We start from the raw sequence: 27,004 nt of genomic DNA, 5'->3' as shown, positions 1-27,004 counted from the left end.
CACCTCCCTCCCAGCCACCCCCAGGTCTCTTCCAACCTAGCCCAAGCCTGAGTCTTGACCCCCCCCTGCTGTCCTACCATATGCAGAGAAGGAGTTGCCTCTGTTGTACCAGATATTCAGAAGCCCAACCCCCCCTATACATCCAGGTTCCTTAGGGGCCTCCCCTAAGGCAGTTTGTCCAACTATACAGAATTGTAACTAGTAGAAATAATACATTTTAGAAACCTCTAATTGTATCTACAGTAGTTCTTCTCATTAATGACACTGAAATTTTAAGACTCTTCTTGGGTTAGAAACAAGTGGTAAGTATCTCCTTAGGAAGATTAGAATCACTCTTTTCCAGGAATAGGAAGCTCCCATTTTAACAGTTAATGGGTCATAGCAATATATAATATATAATAATATATAATACACACAAACATATTAGAGGCATTATATATACTGGAAGTTACTCCTTTTAGCCCTGCAAGCATTAGGGCTAGGGACAGACATTCAGAAAGTTGGAGCTTGAATTGATTAAACCTTTGCAGGTTAGTCTAGGTTGAACTGGTTTGTAACAGCAACATGCCTGCAGTTGCTCAGGCCAGGAGCTGGGGATTGCTAGAGCAGTGTCTGGCAGTGCCTGAGGTGGGCAGACCCTGCTGTGTTGCCCTGGGGGCTGAGGGGAGAATAGCCCCACTCCCTCCCCCCGCCCCAGGATGCCATGGCAGCTGTGTGTGGCCACTGGAGCGATGAGGGGGGAGCGTCCCTCCTCCTCTGCCTCAGGGGCCATGCTGGCCTACTGTCGCATCAGTGAGGGGGGAGAGGAACAGAAACATCCGGACCAACCAGAAATGATAGATCTGTGTTGTCCAGTTACACAACTGAATCTGATGATTCTCAGTCATATGTGCAAGCTGTTACTAGATTTTGAGAAAACTTGGGGAGATGTTTATAAGTATCCAACACAAGGAAAGGTACAAGCCCCTTTTCTATTAATGTGAATTTTCCTTCTTATTTGGTCTTCACATTGCTTAAACAGGTTTTTGTTCTTTGTTCACTTTATCTAAAAGCTTTTTATGCAAGTAGAAAATAGCTGATGAAAAGTTATTGCAATGATGCCAAGGCCAAGAGTTCCTTTAAGTTAAAACCCAAGTATTTATCCTGTAGATTCCACTGAGATCATCAGATTTATTTGTTTTGTAGCTTCTCACATACCCCTCTGACATTTCTGGTCCTCTATAAGAATGATCACAAAAAAACTTTTCACATGTTAACGTGGTAAAATTCTCTCTTTCTTCTCTTGTCCCAAATTTTTTAATACAGATGACAAAAAGGCATGAGTGGTTAAAGATTCATTTAAGTAGCTTTGGCAGAATTTTCTTCTTTATCTTGGCTTTAAGACATAAATGAAATTTGCGGCTTTCTTTCATCCTGGGGACAAGTTATTTATCTGAATACGTACGTTTTTCTGCCTCAGACATGGATTTGGTGTTTCTGTTATTGCTGTGAGATAGGTATGAATTACGCTGCTCTGCATTACATTTTACAGGGATTAGTGGGGATCCACACAGGACTCTATCCATGTGGAGCTCACTGCAGGATCAGAACCTATGAACATATACATGCTTATCTATACACGTGTGAATACTCCCATTGTAGTTAATAGAACTATGTGAAGTTGAACTCATGCATGACTTTTTGCGGGACCTGGAGCAAATAAATAGTTCCTAACATGATGCAGAATGATAACAGAGCTCTGTACTGGACCTGGAATCCAAATGCTTGGAGCCTTTCATGGGACTGGGGTATTAGTTCCTACTTTTTCTTTTTTGCTTCTGTGGTTTTCAAATGGCATTTAAGACTCTGGTAACACTTCGGCCCAGATATACCACATTTGGTATTTGGATACCCTTAGAAACAGGTAACCCATTGCTTGTGCTCTCAGAACTGTAGTGGACTCCCATAGCAATTCCAAGAGTCTAAAGAATTTCTTTGAATGCTGTCCATTGAAGACAGCACAGGACACACAAGTATAGCTGCTCTTACAGTTACCTGTTTTTGCAAAGACAGTGTATAACATTGAGTGCCTTTTACTAGTTCCGTCAACATGAAGTGTATGCATTCTATATATTCCGTTTCAAAGGTTTATAATTCAGAGAAATAGCTTGTGTAAGATTAGAACTTGGTAGATTTAGTCCAGCAGCAACGTATTTTTTAATGTAAAAGGGCATTTCAGCTACCAGGGTATCAAACAAAATGTACTTTACTAGTATCTGAGTTTTCTGAAGTTTTTAAAAAATGTCTTTAAAAAAATAAGTGTTGCAAAGTTTCATTCTGATGTCAGTCTGATTGCTAGTCTCCAGTGTTATAAATGGAAAACACCTTAAATGTCTAAGAGATTAGCATTTAAAGTCAAATGCAGAGGTCTCACAATGGGCTGTATTCAGTGTAGATTTTACTGACATCAATGAGCACATACTGTGACTATCCTACCTTTAAAATTCTGCATGAATCATAATAATTAGCATTGTTACAGTCCCTTACTGTGGTTGGTGCAAGCCCAAATGCATCTCTGTTTCATCTACCATAACGGTTTTCTCTGGAGAGACACTCAGAAAGATGTTCTTAAACTGCCTTGGACTTTTAGGTAACTAATCCCACCTCTCATATACACTCTTCAGGCACTTTTAAGAAAATCAAACATGTCTAAATACATATTTATGTGATAGATGCTGTTCCAGTCTGCTGCATAAATTATATGCATTTTATGATCCTCAGTGAAAGATATATAGTTGTTATAGATATCAGATTAAAAGCAAAATTATGGTAAGCTTGATATACAAGCTAACAAGAAGCCAGGAAGTATTCAATACCCAGTACACTGTACTAAATCTTGGCTGTGTTGCTTTCCTTCACAAAAGTGGAAATAAAGGTTAAAATGTCAGTCTCATCTTTTTTTCTTCTCAGGTGTGGCAAGAGCATTCCACCACCTAAATGTTATTCAAATTTAATGTTGTATGTTTAATTAACATTACTTCTGTGTGTTTTGGTAATTACCATTACAACACATGGGGGCATATAGTACTTATTGCCTATGTTAGGGTATAATGTGCCGGACTACAACTAGTGAATTTGTTAGGCTGATTCTAGCATTTCTTCACACAGCAGGAAGCACCCATGCTGTGGTTTCTTAATGTACTCTTTAAGCACTGTACTGTAGAGTACTGTATAATAATAGTAATAATTAATAATGATCCACACATCACCAGTGCTTCTAGTAACCTGGTGACCCTGCATTGCTGTTTCAGGGTTCCAGTAACCTTGACCCTGAAGCACATTTCCTTTCTTTGAAAGTATAATTTCTTAGATGTTACAAACATGATATTGCTGAACAGAGCTGAATTTTTTGAGGCCGGGTTTGTGGCATGGATTCTGATGGCTTCACGTTTGTTCAGGTCTCCAAGGACCAGCACCAATAAATGTGAAAGAGACAACAGCAGATTGGCATACTTTTCCATTTCCACCAGGATGAAAAAAAATGCTCTAAATTAAGTCTAACCTTAAATGTATAATCTGTCCTTGGGAAAAAAAAAAGGATATAGCATCTTCAAGCTCTCGGCATCCCTTACGAGAAAAAATTGGTTCTAAGGGTCTCTGATCTTGTGTTTTAGTAAAATAGAACTGCACGGCTGACTGACAGTTCTGATCTAAAGCATTTACGTTTAAGTTTTGATCTCTCTGCTTTTGATTAAAACTAATGAGCTCATTTAATTCAAAATGGGAATCTCTGATAAGAGAAATAAGGTTGATGTGATTGGATTAGAGGGGCAAATTAAACTCTTAGAGCAGAAGTTTGTGCTTATATAGTGTATTAAAAAGCTGTTGGCGTATTATGGCGTGTTAGATGATGAGAAAAATTTCATAGTAATTCATATTTAATCAGAAGAAATGAAAGTACTAAATATAACATGGCTCTGCTTTTCCCTCGAGTGATAAAGAGCTGTACATTTAAAATGACATCGAATCCATGCTCTCTAAAACAAAAAACCATAAGAGACGCTAAAGAAAGGGGCATTCTTGTCACTGGTTTCATCACACGGGTTGAAATACCATAAATACAAGATAATGTGACCACATTAGAACAAGGACAACTCCAAATAATCCTTAGCTCAAAAACAAGTGGTGCATCTATAGGCTGTATATCAAATGCTTTTTTACTTGGAATAGTTTTGAACAGTAACTGGTTACACTCTCTAAAAAGACAGCAATGTGATCTTTAAAAATCCCCTTTTTGTTGTTGTTTATAATTTTTTTTTCATGGAACCACAATATGTTTAATTGCCAGCAGCAGCTTGTTATTGTAGGATTGCTCAAGAATGTTCCCATGACTTGTATTTTTGAAAAAGGAGAACATGTTAGCATTTGGGTTGAAAATATAACTATTGAAATACTGCCTGTGGAATATGATAATATGGTGTCACCCAGCAATATGTATGTTATTTAATCATACTTAACTCCCACCAGATTTTCTTATTTACTATACATGTTGGGGTTCAGGGAATTGAACACATGTGTTAGATCTGTAGTTTCAAAGAAGAAACTTCACTTGAAGCTAAATGGACCATGAAGACATTCCGCTATAATTAGTCACTAATATTAATTATTATTAATAATAATAATAACCCCAGTGCTTTCCATCTGAGGGTTGCAAAGTATTTTATGGACATTAATTAACCTTAACTAATGAGGAAACTAAGAAGCCAAAAGCTGAAATGCCTTGCCCTTAGGTATCTCAGCAAGCAAGGTGAGGGGACTGGGGAATAGGATTCTGAAATAGAACTTGCAGACCCCTTTTAGTAGGCAGCCTTGTCGCCTAAATAATATTTATCCGGTTGCATAACAAGAAGGAATTTGAGTGTCTGCAAAGAAATAGCTATGATAGAAATGTGTAGGAAAGAGTTAATGAGGCATCTCTGTATCTAATTTTTTTTTTGAAAATGAGAGTTACTATGTACACATATATTTTTTTCCATCTTTTTTGCTAAGTAAACATTTTCTAAACAAGGTAAATTGATTACAGCACTCTTAGCATCCATCAGTCATTTATTTTTAGTAAGTTCAAGGATTGCACCTGAGAAATATCTGAGAGGGGAGGTATAAAATCTAAATAATCTGTGTATGTTTTTTTCCCCCTCTATTCCCTAGTGGAATCAACAAGCCCCAATCTACTAACCACTGACAACAACCTAGAGCGCTCTTTTTTCATCCGAATGAAATCTACACTGACCAAGCGAGGAGTGCACATCAAATCATCAGGATACAAAGTAAGCTTTGTTCTATGAAATATTGGCATCCTCAGTTTTATCCAACCTTATATCATTTGTGGGTATTATGTTAATTTTTGCTTCACCCTACCTATGTGAATAGACAAAGGAATTAACTATTGCTTGTTTGCATATCCTTCATCCTCATTAAAGAAACAGAAGTACAATCTTTCTAGTATGAGGTTTGTAATATTGCTAAGCCTCCATCATATTTATCTTCATTAGAACAACATTTCTTCACAACACTCAATATACCCTTCAGAAGAGCCCTTCAGAAAAGTGTCAGGATAGGAATGTATTTAGCCAAAGAATGCAAGTCAGACTAGCTTTACTATTCATATTAGGCAGTTGCTATACATATTTCTAGTTAGTCTCACTTTAAGTTATGTTTCACTGAGTGATTACTGTAGCAGCTCTTAATGCAGATAGAATATTATAGGTATTTAATTTTCTTCACTATTCAGGCTGAACTAGAAAGCAATCTACACAAGGAATTTTTCCACCATTTTCCTTTCACCATGGCCACATCTACATGAGCAGGGGCATGTGTTTGCAGCAACACAAATAATAGTGGCACAAACTTGTACCGCTACTTTGTGCCATAGTGCATGCCCCTGCCTGTGCGCTTTACATTGTCCTGCTGCTCCATGTGCTGCAGGGGGGCCTGGCTAGGGAACAGGGTGCCTCAGTGAAGGGCTAGCTGGCAGGCAGCCCTTAAGCTAAGGCACGCTAGCCCCAGCAAGCTGGGGAGTGGCCCCAGGCTGCTTGCTCTCTCATTTTCACATGCTGCAGAGCCCCCACACTGAGGCATCCTGTGCCCCAGTCTTTCGCTTCCTGGCTGGCTGGGGCACAGTGTGCCTGCAGGTAGGGGACCAGGCAGCCCTAAGCCTGTTCCCCCATCTCCACGTATGTCAGCATGGGGGCTGCACAGTGGAGCCCCCATGCTAAGGCACGTGGAGACAGGGGAGCTGCCTGATCCTCCGTCTTGAGGAACCCAGTGCCCCAGCCCGCCGAGGAGCAGCTGGCTGGGGCACAGGGTGCCTCATTGCAAGGGCTCCACAGCACACAGAGACAGGGGAGCAGGCAGCCCTAAGCAGCTCCCCTATCTTTGCATTTGTCCCACTGTATGCCACTTCGGCATGCTTTGCACCACGTTTTTCTTCCAGGTTTTTTTTTTTTGCTACTGGGAAAAGCTGGTAGCAAATTTTGCCCTGGCTCTGCAAATCAGCAGCACCGTGCATGATTTAACATGCAATGCCTAGATGCAGCCTATGTGTCCATGAGGCAGTGTTTTTAGGGGCTAACTTATCCCCAAGAAAAATCTTAGTGTTGGATTTTTTTTCAAGATACAAAAGTCTCCTTTTCCTTATTTACCACAGTCTCAATTTTCTTTTTTAATCATGGATGGCTCGCAAAGCCCATGGCTATGGGTGGTTTTACTGCACATCAAGACTATAAGGAATAGCATGTTTTTAATATTGTCATTTTGTAAAATGAAATATCTCAGCCAGTCAGTATTGTGACAATATTGTGACAAATAACTGAGTGACAGTCACAGACTTAAAGAAGTAAGCTTGAGCATGTTTACATATTTAAAGAGGATGTAAATGTCAGTGATCATTTTAAATATTTTAACAACATTTTTAGTTTACCGATAAAGACATAGAGTAGTTTCGAAAGAAAATTTCTCATTCCACCCATCCGAAATAATCTCTGGGAATCTAACAACACCAAGGCATTCTACTTAGCTCCTGAAAATATCCTGATAAAAATATCTTCTTTGAAAGTAAATGAATTGGAGACTTTCTTCTGAATGGTACCTGGATCTATATGATCTCATGATTTTTAATGGGACAAAGAATGTTTTACCTCCAAGTTACTGGTTTCAGAAGGTACCAGAAAGTTATTATCTGATATCTCTTTAGTTGTCAACACTTGAGTTCATGCAGTTAGTACAATTCATCCAATATCCATTTCACAGAAAACATGAAAATTGGTACCTGCATTAATAGTGTTAGGCCAAGGAATGAATGGACCTGTGTTAGGAACAACAACATGCTAACCCTTAGACACAGTACAGCTAAATTAGCTCTTGGGTACATTGGCCGGCAGTTTGCATTGTTGTTGCTGATGCTAATAAATAACTGTGATACAAATAAAGAAAATAATTTGTGTTTCAACATTTTCAGTGTGATATCTTTCACCAGTACTTTATTTACAGAATAATATTAGAACCAAGAATACAGGAAATAACAGAAAATACAGGGGAAAGACGCTGTGCTAAAGTTCCATTCTTTGTTCTCCCTACTTTGACTAGTTAGACTTCTATAATCCTATGCTGTGCTGGGCCCAGGAGGAAGCTAGAAGAGATAGGCAAAACAAGATGGGGCCATTTTTCTGGATTTGCTGTCAAAGTAGATTTATACCAAGATATTTGTATGAGGATTTCCCTTTTGTGCTTACAATGTAAAGTTTGAGATTTAAAGGTCAGACAGTTTCTGAAATGTACCTTAGAGTATTTGCACAGTAGAAGAAGATATTATACTTCATCATATAAATACACATTTAGTTTCTTTTTAAAGAGCTATTGACATCTCATGAAACAATGACAGTTCTAATTGTGATATTAAAAGCAGAAGATTATGTCCTCAGGTGAGAGAGGAAGACAAAAGAGCAAAACTTTGAAAGACCAAATATTCTATTTTCAGGAGAACAAAAAAAGTGTATGAAAATTGCAAAATTTTCTTAAAATGATTTTCATTTTAACATGAGTATTATCATATAGAGGAGTAAGACCCTTAGCCCTTATAACTAGGCATATCTCCATAGGGTTATAGAGTTTGGTAAATTTAAAAATGACTGTATGTAGAAGGGAAAGGAAAGGAAAGTCATTTGTATCCTGACATGAAAGTTCTATTTCACTTACTTTTAAAAAAATGGATATTAATATTGTGGATCTTAGCAATAGCATCAATAGTGAGCCTTAACTTGTATTTTATATTCACTGTAGAAAAGGTGGATCATTTGTATATTAAATCAATGCAAGACCTTTTTAGTTTAATGTGATTCTCATTGTGTGGAGCTGAGCAAGTGAAGCATAATAAAATTCAGGTTCTATACCGAGTGTCACTCACATTTACGGGAAAGCTACCAGCTTATTTACTGACTTCCCAAAATGTAAACTTCTGGACCAAACTCAAGCCTTCCAGAACTGTTCAGTTACACATTTCATTAAAGTTAAAATGGGACCAGCAGCTGGACAGATAGTTAAAAAAACACAAAATGGATAAAGGAAGAAGACCTAGCCAAATTGCCACATTGCATTAACTCTGGACATACCTCAAAGAAATGCCCTATTGTTGTCTCAACATGAATCAGTAGTACAAGATAAAAATGCAGACCACCAGTTTCTGCCCCATAAGACAATGAAAAATGACTGTCTATGATCTAGAGGGCAGGGTAGGTATGCAGCTCTCTCTAAGACCTGCCACTCAAACGGCTAACCCAAGAAAGTGGGTCTTCAGACAATTAGTGATTGAGATTTTCTATGAGGTACTTGGACAGTCCTCAGAACAGGAGAGTCCCTGCTTCAGAAATACTTGTATACAACTGAAATCAGATTTTAAAAAAAGATGCCTGAATCACTAAGGCAGACAATAGCTTGGTCTCTCTGTTCTTAAAATGATGCTAATACAAAAATTATTTTTTTATTTGTAATAGGGGAAGTCCATGCTCCATCTCCCCAGTTCCCCTTCTTTTGCTGGGTTCTGACTTTCTTCTCCTTCTGAGCAGGCTTTTCCCTATTTATTCATAATGCTTCTATGCTTATGCTAGAGAATGATAAGAAAGCTCCTCCTTATAAGGAGATTTAACATACCTTGCTATATACTCAGTGCTCAGTAAGCACATCTACAACCATATAAAAAAACTCACATAAAACATGTAGTCAGGTGACAGAACACAATGAAAACAAATAAAAAGAAACAATGATAATAATTCTATTCACTGAAAGCTTCAGAATTTATTACTGTTACAGCTGTTGTCTATGATACATGATGCAAAGACTTACTGTGTTTTTCACTGCTAGAAATGTATCACTTCATCTTTTCTCTGTTTTTTCGTCTTCGATACAAAGAGACTAGTTTTTCTTCGGATTTTATTTCTTTCTATTTTTATCTATTTCTCTCTTTGTTTTTCTCTGTCTGAGGGTCAGACCTCATCTATCTACTAAACACTTTTTCCTCTTTCAGTGTTTCTATTGTCCCATTTTCTTAGGCATATCAAAGCCATTTTTTGAAGACCACTTCATTCAGATCCAATTACGTTATTGTTGTGTCATGTTCCCTTCATGGCAGATTGGTTTAAGACTTTACATGCATATTTAAACATTCAGGGCCAAATATGAGTTTCTCAAGCAAAGCATAGTAAGCAGGATGGGAAGACAGAGCCAGGAATACCAGCAGAGCCATTCTGCTCTGGCCCATGAGCTATATTAACACTTGTACTTGCTGTACCCCCCTCTAAATTTTTCTATCTACTTCTTCCCTTAAAACTCACCCATGTCTGCTGCTGTGTGTGACTAGGAAAAACTGATTTATGAAATTCTTCCCCCTGGGTGGAAATGCTTCTGTTTGGATTCACATAATAAATGCTTGCATTATGGCTTGGACACCAATCAATGCCTAATGTGGGACCTGTGATTACTCTGATGACTTCCAAAGTACATACCCATCACAAGGCCATTAGAGAGGTGCACAAGGAGCATAAAGAGATTCCTCTTCTCTGTATTGTCACAATGGCAAACCTTTAAATATGGGGCAAGCAACATCAGCTGCCTCATCACAGGTTGCTGCCACAATGCCTATCCTCCGGCCCAGCAGTTTGTAGAGAAAGCCATCCCAAGGGATGTACAGCATGTATCGGTCCATTGTATATTAACTGCCTAAAGTGGTATAACTGCACTGCCTTCTGCTTGGGTGTGTGGCTGAATATCACTATTTGCATCCTTCTGTATCTTAACAAAAAATGGGCTCAACCTTTCTTAGACAAAATTACCATTAGAGTCATTAAGGAATGAGTCATTAAAGAACCAGGGTAGGCATTTTAGTAACTGTGTAAGCAAATAGAAGACTATCCTAGATGAAGTAAATTCTTATGTATAGCCTTAAACATTTGAGCCTGTATTACTGGGAAATAAATATTTGCCATGTCACAGATACCCTTTTGCCTTGAAGTGAGCTCCCAGTGTCTCTGCAAAGTGGTTTGGGATCTAGAAATAATGTGCACACAGATTTAAGATATGGAGAGAAAGGACTTTTGGCATACTATATTTTCTTGCATACAGCATGTCTTGGAATATATTATTCACCTTGTTTTTTGAAAAAAATGAATAACAATTCCCCCCCCCCCCAGTTATATCTGCATAGAGCAGGGACAGACTCTAATTTTCAGCTGACTCAACCTCATTTTCAACTGACTTACCATCCCTGGCTGCTGGTCTCCATGGGTGGATCTACGATTTTAAAGAGTTAAAGAGTCACCAGAGCTGTGAAATAGGAAGAGAGAGGCCAGAAGCAACTAGCAGATAGCAAAATTGTCCTGAGAAAGGTTAGGTTGATCAGTGGAATAGACAAAACCATTAAAAAAGAGGGGTGATCATTAACACCTGTGGAGTGAAGAACAGTGAGCCATTAAGTCAATCGATTTAGCTGTCTGAATAGTAATTGAATAACTGCTGCATTGTGAGGCATGAATCGGAGCAGGGTATGTTTACCCTTGCAGAAAATCAGCTTCCATGCTTAATTCACACATCCAATTTTGGAGGGTCTGATTTTTTGGTGAAAAGGTGTGTTATGTGTGAGAAAATATGCTAATTCTCTGACTTTCTGAAATCTTAAAATCCTATTATTCCTTCTAAAAATGTACTGAGGCATCACTGATGGGTACAAAACCTGAAACCTGCAGTGTTGAGGGCACAGTCACAACTGTCATCAAATCAACTGCCAATTATTTAGTATTTTCTGTCTCTGACATTCTTAAACTGTGGAGAAGTTGGTTAAGGAGGTTTAAGAAGTGTTTTTATTAATGAGTGATACCAAATCACAATTTTAAAGTCAAAATACTGCATGTATACATTGCTTTTACTTTATGATATGACAACACAATATTGAATGCCATTGGATATATTATACAGAACTATACTGTGGAATTTTTGTATTTAATGAACTTTGTGAAAACTAGAAATTAGATATTCAGTCAGAGGCCCAATTCCAGAATTTCAGTAATGAAGACTGAAATTTGATTAGTTAAGCCTCATAAATCAGTATGTCTATAAAATAGTTTTGAATAATGTACACCTGCAGAACTGAAAAATGTTCACAATTCTGTAAAAGTATTTCCATAAAATAGTCTTTGCAGATTAAGTTAATTCATTTTTATATTATGCAGTGCTAATTTTCAACACTATTGTTTGAAACTAAACTTTCACTTAAATGGCTTCTGTAATGCGACTTTTAAAATCCTAGTGTGCTAGGTAGCCACTTGCCTCCCAAGCTTGAAAGGCTTTCTGAGACGCTAATATTTGCATTCACAGCCTTATAATGTCAGAAAACTTTCCCAGCATTTATTTTTAGTTACAAGTTTTCCATTATTTAATGTTTTAGATTCCTAAATTTAGGAAGCTGGATGCCTGACTGCTTTTTGTGCCTTAGAATCCTACCATTAGTTTTAAAATTATTCCTTTGAAGATATTTCTCTGTGGTTTAGAAGTATACAGTGCTACAAGTTGGTGCTGATCAGGTGAGGACGGAGTCCTTCCTTGAGAAAAGTGATCATCAGGGCATGACCTATTATGTACTCTGAGCCATACTAGTTAGCACCAGTAGATGACTTTCATATCAGATAGGTTTTCAGTATTATTTCAGTTTTTTAATGCACTCCCAGTGGCAGCAAAATCACATATGGGCAGAAATTAGTCCGTATGCTATTACCTTTTTAAAACAAATTTTAAAAAGTTTAAATGGGCAGAAAAAGATCAGTCTATACTGGTCCTTTCCTTGATTCCAGGCATATTATTCAGAAGGTCAAAACGATGTTTTTCAGTGGGCTTATTTTCAAGAGGATGTATTGACTTGTAGCTCTGCAGCATCCATAATAGACAACCCTCTTTTACTGTAGCCCCCAAATGTGGATTAAAGCACTTAAATTTAAACAACCAAGTTTCTGTAGTTGAGCTTGAATTCTTCACTTCTCTCTCATCATTTTTCTCCTTAAATCTTTTCCTTTCTGTTGGGCATTTTTTTCATTATAAGGTGGGATATTAGAGCGCACAGCATGACCTTTCCATATAGGGAGAAAGAAAACTATGGAAGATAGCATTTCATTACATGGCTCTGGCCACACCTCCTCGACACACATTAATTGAGGGAAGGAGGAATAAGAAACCAACAGCAAGAAACATATAGAGAATTTTCTAAATGTCAGCACAGACATACCCCAGTTTCTTCAGCACATAGGAGACTTGCAAGTAATTTGTCAGGGAGGAAGAACTGATCTAGAATTCACCCATGTAAATCGGTGACCTTTCATCAAAAGGAAGTCTGTTAACTAGTAAAGATGCAACATTACTTACAAAGGGACACAAACACTAACATGTCAGTCTGAGCCTTTGAGGGGTTAACCTTTAGCTAAAAAATATAGTTGGAGAAAGGAAGGTTTAAACCAGGACTAAGGAGATCTGGGTTCATTTCCTGGCTCTGGGAGAGAGTTGTGAGATTTTGAGTTAGGTCAGTAGGGATTGTTTGCAATAAAGCTTAACTCCCATTTAAGAATCTAACATAACTGGATTTTTAAGTGTTCAGCACCAACGGCTCCCATTAGTTCCTAGTTTCAATGCTGAACATTTTTTAAATAGGAATGTAAATGCTCCCCTACGTGGCAAAAATATTGTGATGGTACATTCATTAATATGTGTGAGGTGTTCACATTGGTGATAGTGTCTATATAAACAGATAGCCAGTTAGCATTATGTATAAGGCCTTCTCAGGAGCAGTTTGAAAACTAGAGAGATTCAGGCATTGTTCAGTGATCCAGGCTTCCTTGTGACAACTACAGATGCAGTATTGACACCTAAATCATTGTTTCTCCTCAAGCCATGTCTTCGCTTTTCATATAACCTTAAGAAAAGTTATGACTGCAGGTCATAACTACTGAATAGGACTGCAGGTAGACTATTTGAATGGGAGCTGGCTAAGGCCAAAAAACTGGAATCTAAAAGAAAACATAAAGATTAAGTTGAAGAAACTCAGTATTTTTGAGAGATTGGCTATGTTCATCCATTCCTGAATTAGGTTATTATAGAACAAACAGCTACAGAGCGAAAGAGAGTATCATCACACATTTAGTTGCAGCTACCCTGATCATGACTTCACAGAGGTATAAATCTAAAGTCAAGTCCAGTAAAGTAAGTAGGGTTTTACTGCTGTAAAATGAATGGGAAATCAGTAATCAGTCCTATATATATTAAAATATTAAAAATGAAGAGTATTCCTTTAGGAAGGACTGCAACATAGTTTTAGTCTTGAAAGTACAACATATTTGTGACGTTAATTGGTGAATATAAACCTCTGGATTTTTAATGAAAAGTGGAATATGATTATGAAATAGTAAATTCTTAAGTAAATACTGTCCATATACAGCAGTAACTTACCCGTTGGGCTAGGTGCTAGTTTTTGAGCAGAGAGTGCTGGGTGGAAGGAGAATGGTGGGAATCTTTTCTCACCACAGAAACAACCAGGCAGAATAGTGCCTAGCGTGTGCTAGGAGAAACATACCTTGTTCCCGGGAGACTAGTATCTGCTGAAGCAGACATATATTCAGTCCCCAAAACTACCTAGAATGTCTGCTGCCATCCTCTGCCAGTGGTTCTTGGCTCTGGATTAGCGTATGCCTTTCTCCTGCTAACTGGAGGAGCCAGCAATGGATTGTGAAGGTCCACCAACCAAAATACTTCCCACATCAGGGGATGCTCCTGCCAATATCTCTGCTGCTTCTCAGTGGTGTGGGTAGCCAGTGCCAAGGGAGAGTTTGGCCCTCTGCCCTTTCGGCATGTAAATATTTTATAAAGTGTGTAACTGTAGTAGATTGGCAGTCAGTTTTTGGCTGATCCCACACCTCTTCGTAGTTACTCTGTGTTCTCCACAGCAGGCTTGGAAAAAACAAGGAGCTGATGAATTGAAATATATGTAATTGATGCTAAATGAAGGCAGAAGGCCACACTTGTCTCCCTTTTAGCAGCAACAGTCTGTCTTTCCATGAGCAGTGTTATATTTTATTTAGCTAAAAACAGTTGGCCAAATTCAGAACTGTGGTTTATTAGGGAAATGGAACTGAATATCATTGCTATATCTGCTTATGTCAGGAGTGAATTGGGCTCAATATGTCTGTGTAAGAAAATTCATTTTTCAGTTCTTGCATATCACCTGAACCTAGTAAGATGAAATCAGCAGTGGTTGAATAAGAAATATAGATCTTGTGACCCATGCTCATGAGGTCTCATAGTAATGTATATAGCAAGTTAAAGATCTTCAGTCCAATTCCCTTGTCATTTTTACCCACTTTGCATTGGTTCAACACCAGTGGGTTCGGTGTAGTGATTCCTCTTATACTTGGATGGAGGTGAAAGAAAAGTCAGGTTGCTTGTAGACAGTGTATATATAGTAAATATTAAATAGTCTGTAGCTAAAGGCATAGTCATATGTTTTTCAAGAAATACATGCAATTGTAAGAACCATATTTTTACCGTAGACTAAATGCCTCCCACATATGTTAACTTTCATGAACCCAAGCAGACAATCCAACCACATTTTTCTTTTAGATGTAGTTCTTATTCTTCAACCAGTTACATGCAATAAGAGAACATCAATGTAACATAAGGATGTAAACATTAATCCAAAATATAATGCCTCATGTTCTAGCTATAATACAATGTTCTAGCTGTGAAATCCTGCCAGTGTTCTCCCACTGGCTCCTCACCTCATTACCTGTCTGTTTGACAAAGGGCTGTAGGCTGGGACTGGGAGAGAGACACCACTGAAAACCAGTTGCCAGAAAAGCATCTGTTCTGTGCAGGTGGCTGACCCATGCAGTGCTAGTGAATGGAAGTAACAGACAGACATGAACAGCTCCATTTTCTTTTGTTAGTGAAGCTAAGTAAAGTTTTTATGAATTAGAGGAATATGAACTGACTGAGCATTTAAATGCTAATGTGCACTTTTATGGTGTTATGAATTTGTGTGTGTTTGGATTTTCAGTACTGTAGTTGTTCAGCTAGATGGTGGCAAGAAGCATGAAAATCTCAAGGCTGCATTTTAAAAAAGGGACATTTTTGTTTGAAACTACACATTTTGGGGATTTTTAATTCCAAAAAGTCTGAATAAAAATGTCTCCTGAGAGTGAGAATTATGCATCCAGTCTGAAGACTGCTTTCAGTAATTAAAGAGTACTTATTCCTGACATTTGCACAGGATGGAGCAGTAAGTAGGCAAGGAGACTTCAACTTCCTCACTGTCATGGATGTAGCACAAATGCCAGAGACAAAGCTGTGGCAAAGCAGATTTAGATTGAAAATCATAAAATCTCAGGCTTGCTGATGAAAATTGTGCAGTCTCCTTTATCAGAGTTTTTCAAAACCTCATTGGAGATTTTCAAAAAGAGGTTAGATAGGCATCTGTCTGGCATGTTGTAGCAACTGCACATACTATATCTGAGCAGAGGGTTGGATGCATGATTCTTGAGGTCACTTCCAACCCTACGATTCTATTATTCCTTTTTCATTAAAATCACGATAGTACCTCTATCCTGCATGCCAGGATTGGAAAGAATATAAGCCTTCTTATCAGCAGGGGAGAAAAGACAGGTTAGAGGAAACATCCTCCTCACAAGCAAACGAGTTTTCTCTTGGTTCCATCTGGAGGAGATTGGTGTAGTTTCATGGCATGGGATGTAGTTCAGGTCCAATGAGTCTTTTTCCACCAGAAATGAAAGAGCTGATCATAAAGGAGAAAGCTCTTATTTAAACAGAGATGCCAAAGAAAAATACTCAACAAGCCTTACATATATGAATATTCCTTAAAGTTGCTGGTTGTAGCCATATTGGTCTATGGAGCTAGGCAGACAAGGTTCTTTGGGTAAATGTGATATCTTTTATTAGACCAGCTAAATAGTTGGAAAAATTGTTCTTTGCAAGCTTTTGGGCACAAACACCCTTCTTCAGGCAGAGGAAAAGTCTGCTGGTGCTATGTGTTCTGCATGGTAGAATAGAAGCCAATATGCAAAATGCAGGTCTGTGAAAATGCAAATGCATAGCAATGAGGTTCGGAGGGAATGGGAGACAATAGGTGGGGAGGTAAGCAGGGGAATGTTGAACTGGTGATAGAATGTAGCTGGTAAAATGCAGACAGATTGCCTGGGGTTATCAGATGGCAAGTAGGTTATAATGTGCCATAAATCCAATGTCTGGATTTATTCTGTGATTTTTTTTTTTTGTATCCAGTAGATTTAGAAAGTGAATTTTGTAGGTTTGTCTACCTTTTGCGTATTGGCTTCTGTTCTACTATGGAAAACACATAACACCAGAAGATTTTCCCTATCCCTGAAGAAAGATGTTTGTGCCCAAAAGCTTGCAAAGAACAATTTTTTCTAACTACTTAGTTGGTCTAATGAAAGGGATCACATTTACCCAACCAAAGAACCTTGTCTGAATATTATGTACACATTTATTTAATAATCCTTCAAAACTGTAATACATTTTTCAGCCCCAAGGAGCTTCAGGGTTTAGGCTCTACTTGAGTTCTCCAACTAATTTAGAAAATGGTATATCCAGCTTTCAGCTCACAGCCAGCAGTCGAATGGATCAGTATTCTCTTTCTTTGGGAGCATGCCAGTTCCCAGATCCACTGAATCAAAGCAAACGTTTTCATCTTGGAAAAAACGTCAAACCATGAAATAATTTAAGGATTGTGTAAAATGGACATGTGTAAAAATGTTGGGCTGCCGTGTACTTTATATAGCTATTTTTATGTGAACAGCATGAGTACAAAATGGCAGCAAATCAGAATTCTCCAGTAACTCCCTGAGGTAAAGGCATTTAGAACTAGCTTTTCATTCACTTTATACAAGCATAACTGGCTATGCGAAGTTCAAAGTACTTTGAAATCCAGCTTTGTTTATTAGAAAGAAAAATGATCTACCACCAAATAAAGCAGATCACAAAGCAGCTTACTGTGATGTGCACGTTTTTATTCAAACTTTACGGATGGGGAAACTGAGCCACGGAGTATCAGAACATGATGTATGATGCACTTATTCTTCTATTGTACAGATCTCCTAAAGTGAGCAGGGGATAGCAGGGCACCTGTCATCTTTCTGGGCTGGGTCTTTATCTATTAGAAAGAAGTGTTTGTTTATTTTTACTACAATTGCAGGAACATAAACAATATACCTTATTTACTCAAATATAAAGCAATCCTGAATATAAAATAACTCCCCCAATAATTAGATTCTGTACATGGAAAATTTATAATTTTTTTATAATTTTCCAGGTATAGAATATAACTATTGGAGGTTTACATTGGATTTGTACCCCACCACAACTACAGCAGAGAAAATAAATCTGGGGCGTCAGAATTGCCCTTGCCCTGTGCCTCCCCTAACATCTTCCCCCTGGAGTCCCTTCCCCCCTCCTTATTGTCAGACACTGCTGCTCTCCCTGAGCAAAAATGAAGTGAGGAGCAAATTTAAAAACACTGACCTTGAAATAAATATGCCTGTAGTAATTTGCATATAGTACCCATAGACTTAATTCATCCAGAATTGATACACTTTACCTTTATTGAAACTGCTGCAAGTTTTAAGCAGCACTTCTGTACTTACTGGATGCATCTGCATATGCACTTTACTGCGGACTTGACTAATTAGCTCCACAGTAAATCTTCACCATCTGTACATGCACCAGTATTAGGGTGCAGTAAAATAATTAACTCCACCGTAAGATAGTATTGTCAGAGACAGTACTTACAGTGGAATAATTAACTGTGATTAACGACTTACATGGATAGTGACTGCTGGGCACAAATTGCTCTCAGTCAGCCCAGCCAACCTGGGGCCAGACCCCCAGTTCCTGTCAGCTCCTCTGGTACCACCACCTGGAGCCTGGGGCTGATCCCCCATGTACCCTGCCAGCCCAGGGCTGCTTTGCCCCAGCTCTAATTGCTGCAGTCCCAGGCACACATGTAGACAGTGTACCCAGAAGCAATTAACTCCACTGCAAACTGTTCCAGATTTTATTTCCTCACCTTAATAGCACATGTAGATGCACCCACCTATATAGTACAAACTATATATGCTATTAGTCCAAAGCTAAAAGGTTCATGACATACCAAACAGGTCATTGGGTTGAACTTCAACAGAGTCAACAGCATTTCAAGCCATGGTGACCCCACAATCCAGCACTGCTCAGTTTGAGTGTGTGTACTCAAAATAGCCTGTACAAAGGAACCATGTACTAATTAACCCCCTCATGATTCAAATCAAGTGTTCTTGTTGTGGGTCCTGGGGTACTTCAAAAATTTAAGTACAGATGAGGTACAGGACAATCTGGTCTGGCTTCACCTTGTGGAAGGCAGGACCACTCTAATCATATGTGACAGGCTGAGAGATTGATTCTGAGTGAACTGTTTGGGGCTGTGTTTGGTGATGGTTGCCAGACATTTAAGGTTGATTAAGAAGCAGGAATCATTGGAAATGGGAAAATGGCACAGCTCAGCTGTGAGAGTGAAGAGGAAATCAAAATGTATGCAGTGTTGTGGCTCACTATGACTTGGAAAAAAAGTCAGTGCTGAGAAGGACTCCATGCAAAGGGTACTATCATATACCATAATCCAGTGGGTTGCACTAACCTATCCTTTTGGTAGGTTCCCATCAGTATGTTTGCCCAAAATGGGCTATGTGTTTTATAATTATGCTTTGTGTTGGCTGCATTTAATCAATTTCATAGTTGGTTTTCATTACTGAGCACATACTGCTTTTGGTAGCAGTTTAATGACAGATAGTGTATTTAATGAGGTTCCCTTGTATGCAAGTGTAATAAAACAAAGGATTTTTTTCCCCTCCATTCTGATTGCGGGGAAAAACCCTTCTCTTTTAATTGAGTGAATACAGTACATAAATATCACCTTAACATAAATATCACCTTTATCACCTTTACATAAATAAATAGAAAGGTTGCACTTCCACTTCTGAATTGTAAGGTATTGCTCTTGATTTGGTCTGCTGTACAGAATCACACTAGGAAAAGAAAAGCTTGATTCACTATGAGGCTTGGACTTAAGCCTGTCTCCTATCTTAACCTACGGAGAAGACAGAATATACATGTTTGGTTGTCATGATTTCAGGTTCTCCTTTTTACAGCGTCATTAGGAAACTGTCATTCTAATAATAATAATTCCCTTTTGACATCATGGAGGTAAAAAGAAACCATTGCTGACATAAAAAATGAGGTGATATTTCAGTGTTATTTCACTAAAGTTAAAACAGAAGTCTTTATTAGTCCCACTGCTTTTAAAGAAAGCTGAGGAAGGCTTATATTGACCCTGGAGCTTATGCACATTAATACATCTATAACCTGTGTAAAATAAATAATTTTAATTGTTATTACTATATTTTTACTGTAACTCCTCTTAATAACTAAGCATTTTGTGAATACTAAAGGGAAATAATCATTATTTGTCAAATGCATAAGAGAATGGCTTGCTTCGTTTCCACTGATACCTAGAAGCACCAGGGAGGAAAACAGAATGTTATGGCCAAGGATAATTTTTCACTCATGCTTAATTTTGCAGTTTGTATTGTAGAATCCATGTAGACTGCACATAGAGGAAGTTGAGCTCTGAATTGGTTACACTGAAGAGGCCTACAATTTTTATTACACATTTTTATGGATAGGTATTTTATTCTCCCTGAACTTCTTGTGCACATTGCCGTATGAATTGCTTGCCATTAAAAGGACACTGCCAAGGTCTGTTCCATCATTTGTAAACAATATGTTTTCCACCTTTGTTTGTAATAGCATTTCGGAAATTACCTTTTCCCCTGTCCTTCCAGTTGAAGCATATTGACTTTTAATTGTAGCTTATGTCTATCTGATATGTTTCTGCATCCTAAACTGTCTAATATGGGTATTTATGAAATGGTTAGCACTATGGCACATCAGTTGAATTTGCCCAAGTAAGTCTGTAAAGCATATCTTCTGCCTAAATTTGGTGCTCATTAAATTCAGCTACATGCCTCTTGGATCCAAGACTGCAGGATTTTGTCCTTCAGAAGTGTTGAGCAATGGTTATTGTTCTTTTTATCCTACAATAACATTGAATCATGTTTTTAAAATTAAGTGGATATATGAAACAATCGTATAGACTTTACAAAAGATGAGAAACAACATGCACCAGTTCTGAGCCTGCTAAAGCTTGCAGCATTCTTTTTATGAAGAGAAGTATAAAGAACCATGAATTGTTCCATGGCTTTATTTTAAGAGGTTATCACCTCCTTCTAAATAGAATTAAAGGGGTGTCTCCTCCACAGCAGAAGACCCTGATCAAATTGTTTGATAGTCTTTCCACTGATTAATTGTAGCAACCTTTGAAAATACATATGTAGCATGAACATCAACTCATTTTGTTCCAGTCAGATACGTTTGTATCAGACCAATCACAGCTCATCTGCTATTGAGTGACTGCTCCCAAATACACACTAGTCCAAGAAATAAAATCTGATTTTTTACAGTCAGGCAAACATTCAATAGTTATAAGCCATTAAAAAATCAGAACCAGCAGTTGTCAGCTGTAGAGAGATGTTTAAAGCTGAAATTAATTCTTTGGATTTTCAGTATGAACAAGTCTTATTTTATGCACAAATAATTTGGATTTTTTTCTGAAGAATTTTTACATGCCTGAATTGAATGCTTAATTATATTTTATGTGAACTAAATAAGACACACTTTTAACACTTTTTGCAATGTCCATGTACATTTTCTCTCTGAAACATGAATGTCTCTTGTTGAAACCGCTAGCTGAGTTGCCTTTTATTTTATTTTTCTCTGTTCAAGCTATTGGAGATTTTTTTTCTTCTGGATAATCAAATGCTATCCATTTTAATGGTAGTTCCAGTACTTGTCTCTCTCAAAGGGTCCTATAAATTAGCTTTATCAAACTTTTTATTTAAGGGTTATTTATAATTAGACCCCTGCTTTGAATCAACTCAGATGGAAACATGGAAACACAGTTTGCCTTTTCCTTACCATATATGTAGAGTTAAAAAAAGGGGGCACTGGAAAAAGTTTTTTCTAATGAAGAAAGAGTTGATGCACAATAAACAAACATGCATTATGGGTTGTTTTCAGTCACTTTATAGTCATAGGCATTCATAAATTTGGATACAGTGGTAAGAAGCAGACTTGATAGTACAAAACTCACAGAAGAGCTTTAGATCACTAGAGCAACCACAGATGGAGTTTATGTTGACAATTTATCAGCTCTTCTCTGTCAAGGAAAATTGTTTTTTAGTGCCTGCCTATTAGCAATCACATGCATATTATGAAATTGAGTTTTGGGGAGGACAGTCTACTATCTGTCTTTTCTATAGTTTTTTGTAATGTATCAAGCTGAAGTTGAAACTTCCTTCACTTCAAAAGGGCATAAAATATGAGATATCTATACCATAGACACTTAGAAAGAAAAATAGACTAAATAGCAATGTAAATCTTAACTTACAGACTTAATAAGTATAGAACTATTGGTGCTATACTGTATGTATTATCCTTGAGTGCTCTTCCCAGTTTGTAAGTACCACAATATCAGTGAATAGGCTATTTTTCTAAATTTTGGTGTTACTGATCTATTAATTAATTCATATCTCAAGAAGTGTTAAAATGTTTTCCTAAGAAGCTCTATACAAATTATACTTTTGGAAAATGGAGCAACAGAGCTCTGATGTGGAGAATGAAAAAGATGTGTTTCTTTCTCTTCTGTGTTCTGATATGCTAAGATTTTATCAATAATATTGTTTTCCTGTAACAGTATCTGCTTCAGAGAAAATCTGCTGTGTAGCTGTCAGGATTACACCTCTCAAAATATGCCTGTGATGATTCTGTTAAATTGATAAAAACAGTACACTGCTATGTAGAAGGATTGCTGAAAAGAATATTCCCAGGCCCTTTCATGTGTAACAGCGCTTGTATGGCAGTACATTTATTGTGCTATAAATTCCATCACTGATTTTGGCCAGTTCAGATTGATTCTGCAGTAACTGTAAGTAATGAACCTTATAGACAGCCAAAGAAAAAAAAGAAGCCAATAAACTTGTGGCTGTAGGAATACAAATTGTAGAGTTCATTTAGCCACAGTTTTTATCAGATCATGCAGCCAATACCCTGCAAAGCAGGAAAATATATCCAGCAAAGTATCCAGTGCCATAGTCCTGCTTGCTTTAAATTTAGCAACTAAACTGGGCACTCACTCACTGAAAGTACATTTCTGTACAAAGAGCCCTGTGGATTTTGCTACAGATTTAAGAAAACTGAAAAATGTAAGTAGGTCACAAAACAGGAGAAATGGTGGTAGAAGCACATCATGCAAGGCATTAGGCCACATTTTGTGCTGGTTCGCACCCTGTTTAGCTCCCATAAGGCCAGACATCAATGGAGTTCATGAGGGCATAAAGCAGCAGAGTCTGGCCCATTAGTGCTATTGACTCACCAAGTTCAAATATTTAAATGCCTTCATAATTTTTTTCATAGTTAAAAGAATTTCCCTTTATTGACAAATCTTATAGAATATAAGGGGAACAAAATGATACCCTTTCCATAGAACATATTTCTAACTCGCCCATAGAATTTAATAGATAAGTTATATCCTTCTTAAAGATTTCTGTAGGATTGTTAAAAAAACTATTAAAAACCTTAGTAGTTTAAGATCTACTAAGGTTTTAAGAGTGATTTCTACATATTCCTGCTATAGTCTATAGAACCCTGTGGAGTTCATCCTGTTAAATTATACAGGAGTTTTCCATAAATATCTCTTGAGAAGCCACAGTAATTTGAGGCCCTGTTTTTATAAGCACTTACATGTGTACTTAGCCAAAAGCCAAAAGTATCTCTAGTGAAGTCAATGGATTAATCATGTTTTAAAGTCAAGCATTTGTAGGATGTAGACTAGTCTGTATGAAAAGAATTAAGATCACATTTTAAACCCAAATGCTGAAAACGCTAGTGTTCATTTCTAAATAACACCCCCTATAAAATAAATAATCTTCAGCAACATTATAACAGAGAAAAATATATGCATATTTTTATTGCTGTATAAAAGGAGGTCTAGTTTTAATGTCTGTAAGCCCATTTTATGTACATGTACACAAATCACAGCTTGTACACTAATGATAGAATCGTAGAAAGAAGGACCGGAAGGGACCTGTAAGATCATCAAGTCTGGTCCCCTGCCATGGGCAGGAGGTAATAGGCTCAAAAGAGCTCAATGAGGTGCTTGCCCAGCCTCCTCTTGAACACCTCCAGGGATGGTGACTGCACCACCTCTGCTGGAAGTGTGTTCCAGATTTTGGTTACCTGTATGGAAAATAAGGTTTTCCATATGTCTAGCCTAAACTTTTCCCGACTAGCTTGTGCCCATTGATCCTTGTCCTCCCAGGGGGTACTTTTCTGAAAAGTTGCTCTCTCAGATCCTGGTGTAATCCCTTGACATATTTGTAGGTGGCTATTAAGTCACCCCTCAGCCTTCTTTTACTCAGACTGAACAAACCCAGTCCCAAAGTCTCTCCTCATAAGGCCTATCCCCCAGGCCCTTGATCATGTGCGTGGCCCTTCTCTGCACCCTTTTGAGCTTGTCCACATTCTTCTTGAAGTGCGGTGCCCAGAACTGGACACAGTACTCTAGCTGTGGCCTCACTAATGCTGAATAGAGGGGGAGGAGCACCTCTCTGGATCTATTGGTGACACACCTACTGATGCCCGCCAGAGTTCTATTTGCTCTGTTGGCAACTTCATCACATTGGTGGCTCATATTCATCCTTTGGTCAATTGTCACCCCCAGGTCCCTCTCGGATGCAGTGCCAGCCAGTGGACCACCAGCCATCATAGAGATCTGATGAGGGTTCATCCTTCCCAGATGAAGGACCTGGCACTTGTCCCTGTTGAACCTCATCTGACTGCATTCAGCCCATAGGACCAGCCTGTCAATGTCATCCTGGATATTTTCCCTGTCCTCAGACATGCCCACTTGTCCCCACAGTTTGGTGTCATCCGCAAACTTAATCATTGCACTTTTCACTCCCACATCCAGGTCATTGATAAAGATGTTAGAGAGCACAGGCCCAAGCACTGATCCCTGGGGGACACCACGGGAGATGGTCCTCCAGGATGAGGCCACCCCATTACCACTCACTGGGATTGGCCACTGAGCCAGTTGCCAACCCACCTCACTGTAGCCTGGTTTAGGCCAGTACTCTCCAACTTAATTGAGAGGTTGTAAATTAGAGTTTGTGCATCAAGAGTTGAATATACAGGTATGTCCACAAGTGTGTATTAATTATATTTTCTGAAAATAATTGCTGATTGTGAGGGATGTGAAATGGTCACTTTCAGCACAAGATACTTGCATCTAAACTTCTTTAGACTGTGGAGAATCCTCTTCCTTGAGAAACTTTGTATATGCACACTTTCAGTTGTCTTCAGTTTGGACTTAGCAGTACTGTAAAGTACACTCTAGTGCTTCCCCTTCTTGTGCCCCTCTGTCACAGGGATAATGAGCATGTCCTATGAATGCACTCCTTGTTCATCAGTTCCTCTCAAATCCATGGACAGAGATGGAGCTTTTTATGTTTCCTACAAGCTTCAAGTTTTAGAAAAACTATACTTTATCCTGTGTTTTCTATCTTATACTCTTCTAACAACTTTGCTGCCCAGGAAAGCTGTTTGAGATCTTTTCTACTGTGGGGTAGCCTGTAGCCATCAACTGAGGCTTGGTGCTTCTGCTTGATGCTAACCTTCTCCTCCACTTTATGATGAGGCCAAAAGGCCTTGCTGTGTGGGGACTTAATCAGCCAAACTTTGAGCTCATTCAGCCACTCACCTCAGGTCAAACTTACCCATTTTTTCTCCATTTTCCCCTTTCCCTTCCCTCAATGGAGGTAGCAGGGTATTTTTTCCCTTTGTTCAGTGGCCCTTCCCTGAGTCACCTGATTTCTGGATTTTCAACCATGTCCTTCATATGATGGCTTCTGAGAGCTACACACAATGCCTCTTCTGCTTAGGAGAGAACCATATCCCCAACAGGTGCTTGATCTTTCAACCCTTCAAGCTGAGAATGACAAAAGGCAGAGAGAATAAGCTTTGACTCTTTCTCCTGGACAAGTTACTTGGCTCCATGTCTGACAGTGGGTCAGGGAGGGAACTTGGCTCAGTACTGCACATGCCTCAGCACCAGGAACAGACCAACCTCCTTTTTAGCACCATCTGAACTGGCACCCTTGCACTGGTCCTGATCAAGATCTAGCGGCAGGTTTCTGACCAGAGGCAGATAGAGGAAGTTCTTCTCATTATGTCACCAACAAAGTGATAGTCCATAGCCTGTAAAATGACTTCATGAAGGAGAAAAGATTCCTGAGACATCTCAGCATAAATGGGCAATGGATAAGGCTCTTGAAGACTGTAAGTTCTAGTGTTGTTAAAACATTTTGGCCCTGAAACTACTCGGTCTTACGAAAAACTCAGAACAAACTCAAAGGGCGCATACAGAAGTACATGGACATTTTGTTCCCCAGGACAACTAGCAGCAGCGCACTTCGCACTGCAGCTACTTGTCCCTGGGGAATGCCTGTGCCATATGCACTTTGGCACATGGCAAGTTACCCTGGGGACAGTAGGGGAGGCTGGGTCCAGCACTGGACTGGCCCCAGCAGCCTTACCTGGGGCTCTGGGGGCCTCCTGGGGTTGCAGCCATGATGATCCTGTCAGGCAGAACCTGGCCAACAGTTGCAGCATGGCTCCAGACAGCTCGGCTCTGCTTTTCAGCAGTGCGTGCTGCTTGAGCATGCACTACTCTGTTTTTTTTTCCCTTGGGTTTTTTTGACCACTGGATATCCTTTAGTACCTGGCCCATCTCCCATGACATTATGAAGATCATTGTCAACAGCTCCAAGATATCCTCTACCATTTCCTTTAGGACTCTGGAATGTTCGTCTAGTGTTGCTGACTTGAATACATCCAGACCCAACAAAAGCTGTCTTCTGACTGTCTCTTTGGTGATCTCATCCCTCAGTTTGCCCCCTTCCTTATCCAGATAATCTTTATTAGGTTTTTGGCTGCAGCTTAATTTTTTTGTGAAGACTGAGGCAAAGTAGCTGTTGAATAGCTCTGCCTTCTTCTATTCTTCCATTGCCTATATGCTTTTCTTTTGCATTTGAGGCATTTTATGAGCTCCGTACGCAGCCACATTGGTCTCTTGCCATTCTTCTTGTGCTCCCATCTCTTTGGGACAGTTTCTTTGTTGGCTTCCACACCTGTGCCTGTTAGAAGCTCCAAGCCCTCCTGGGTGCCTTTATCCTTTAATCTGTCTTCCCCCAACACACTCCCAGAG

The 27,004-nt window shown here is 38.7% G+C and overlaps 1 protein-coding gene across 3 annotated transcripts in view; it reads left to right on the top strand.

The window, feature by feature from the left end:
- Positions 1–27,004, top strand: part of NPAS3 (neuronal PAS domain protein 3) — a 992,068-nt gene that overhangs the window by 879,272 nt on the left and 85,792 nt on the right. For all 3 annotated transcript variants that reach the window (XM_019518905.1, XM_019518907.1, XM_019518906.1), the window contains one exon: positions 5,188–5,306. In XM_019518905.1, coding sequence (XP_019374450.1) covers positions 5,188–5,306 — 119 coding nt within the window. The remainder of the gene's footprint in view (positions 1–5,187; positions 5,307–27,004) is intronic.

This window comes from Gavialis gangeticus, unplaced genomic scaffold, assembly GCF_001723915.1.
Source record: "Gavialis gangeticus isolate Ggan-Ray unplaced genomic scaffold, GavGan_comp1, whole genome shotgun sequence".
Lineage (NCBI taxonomy): Eukaryota > Metazoa > Chordata > Crocodylia > Gavialidae > Gavialis > Gavialis gangeticus.
This window is presented reverse-complemented; position numbering and strand designations above follow the sequence as displayed.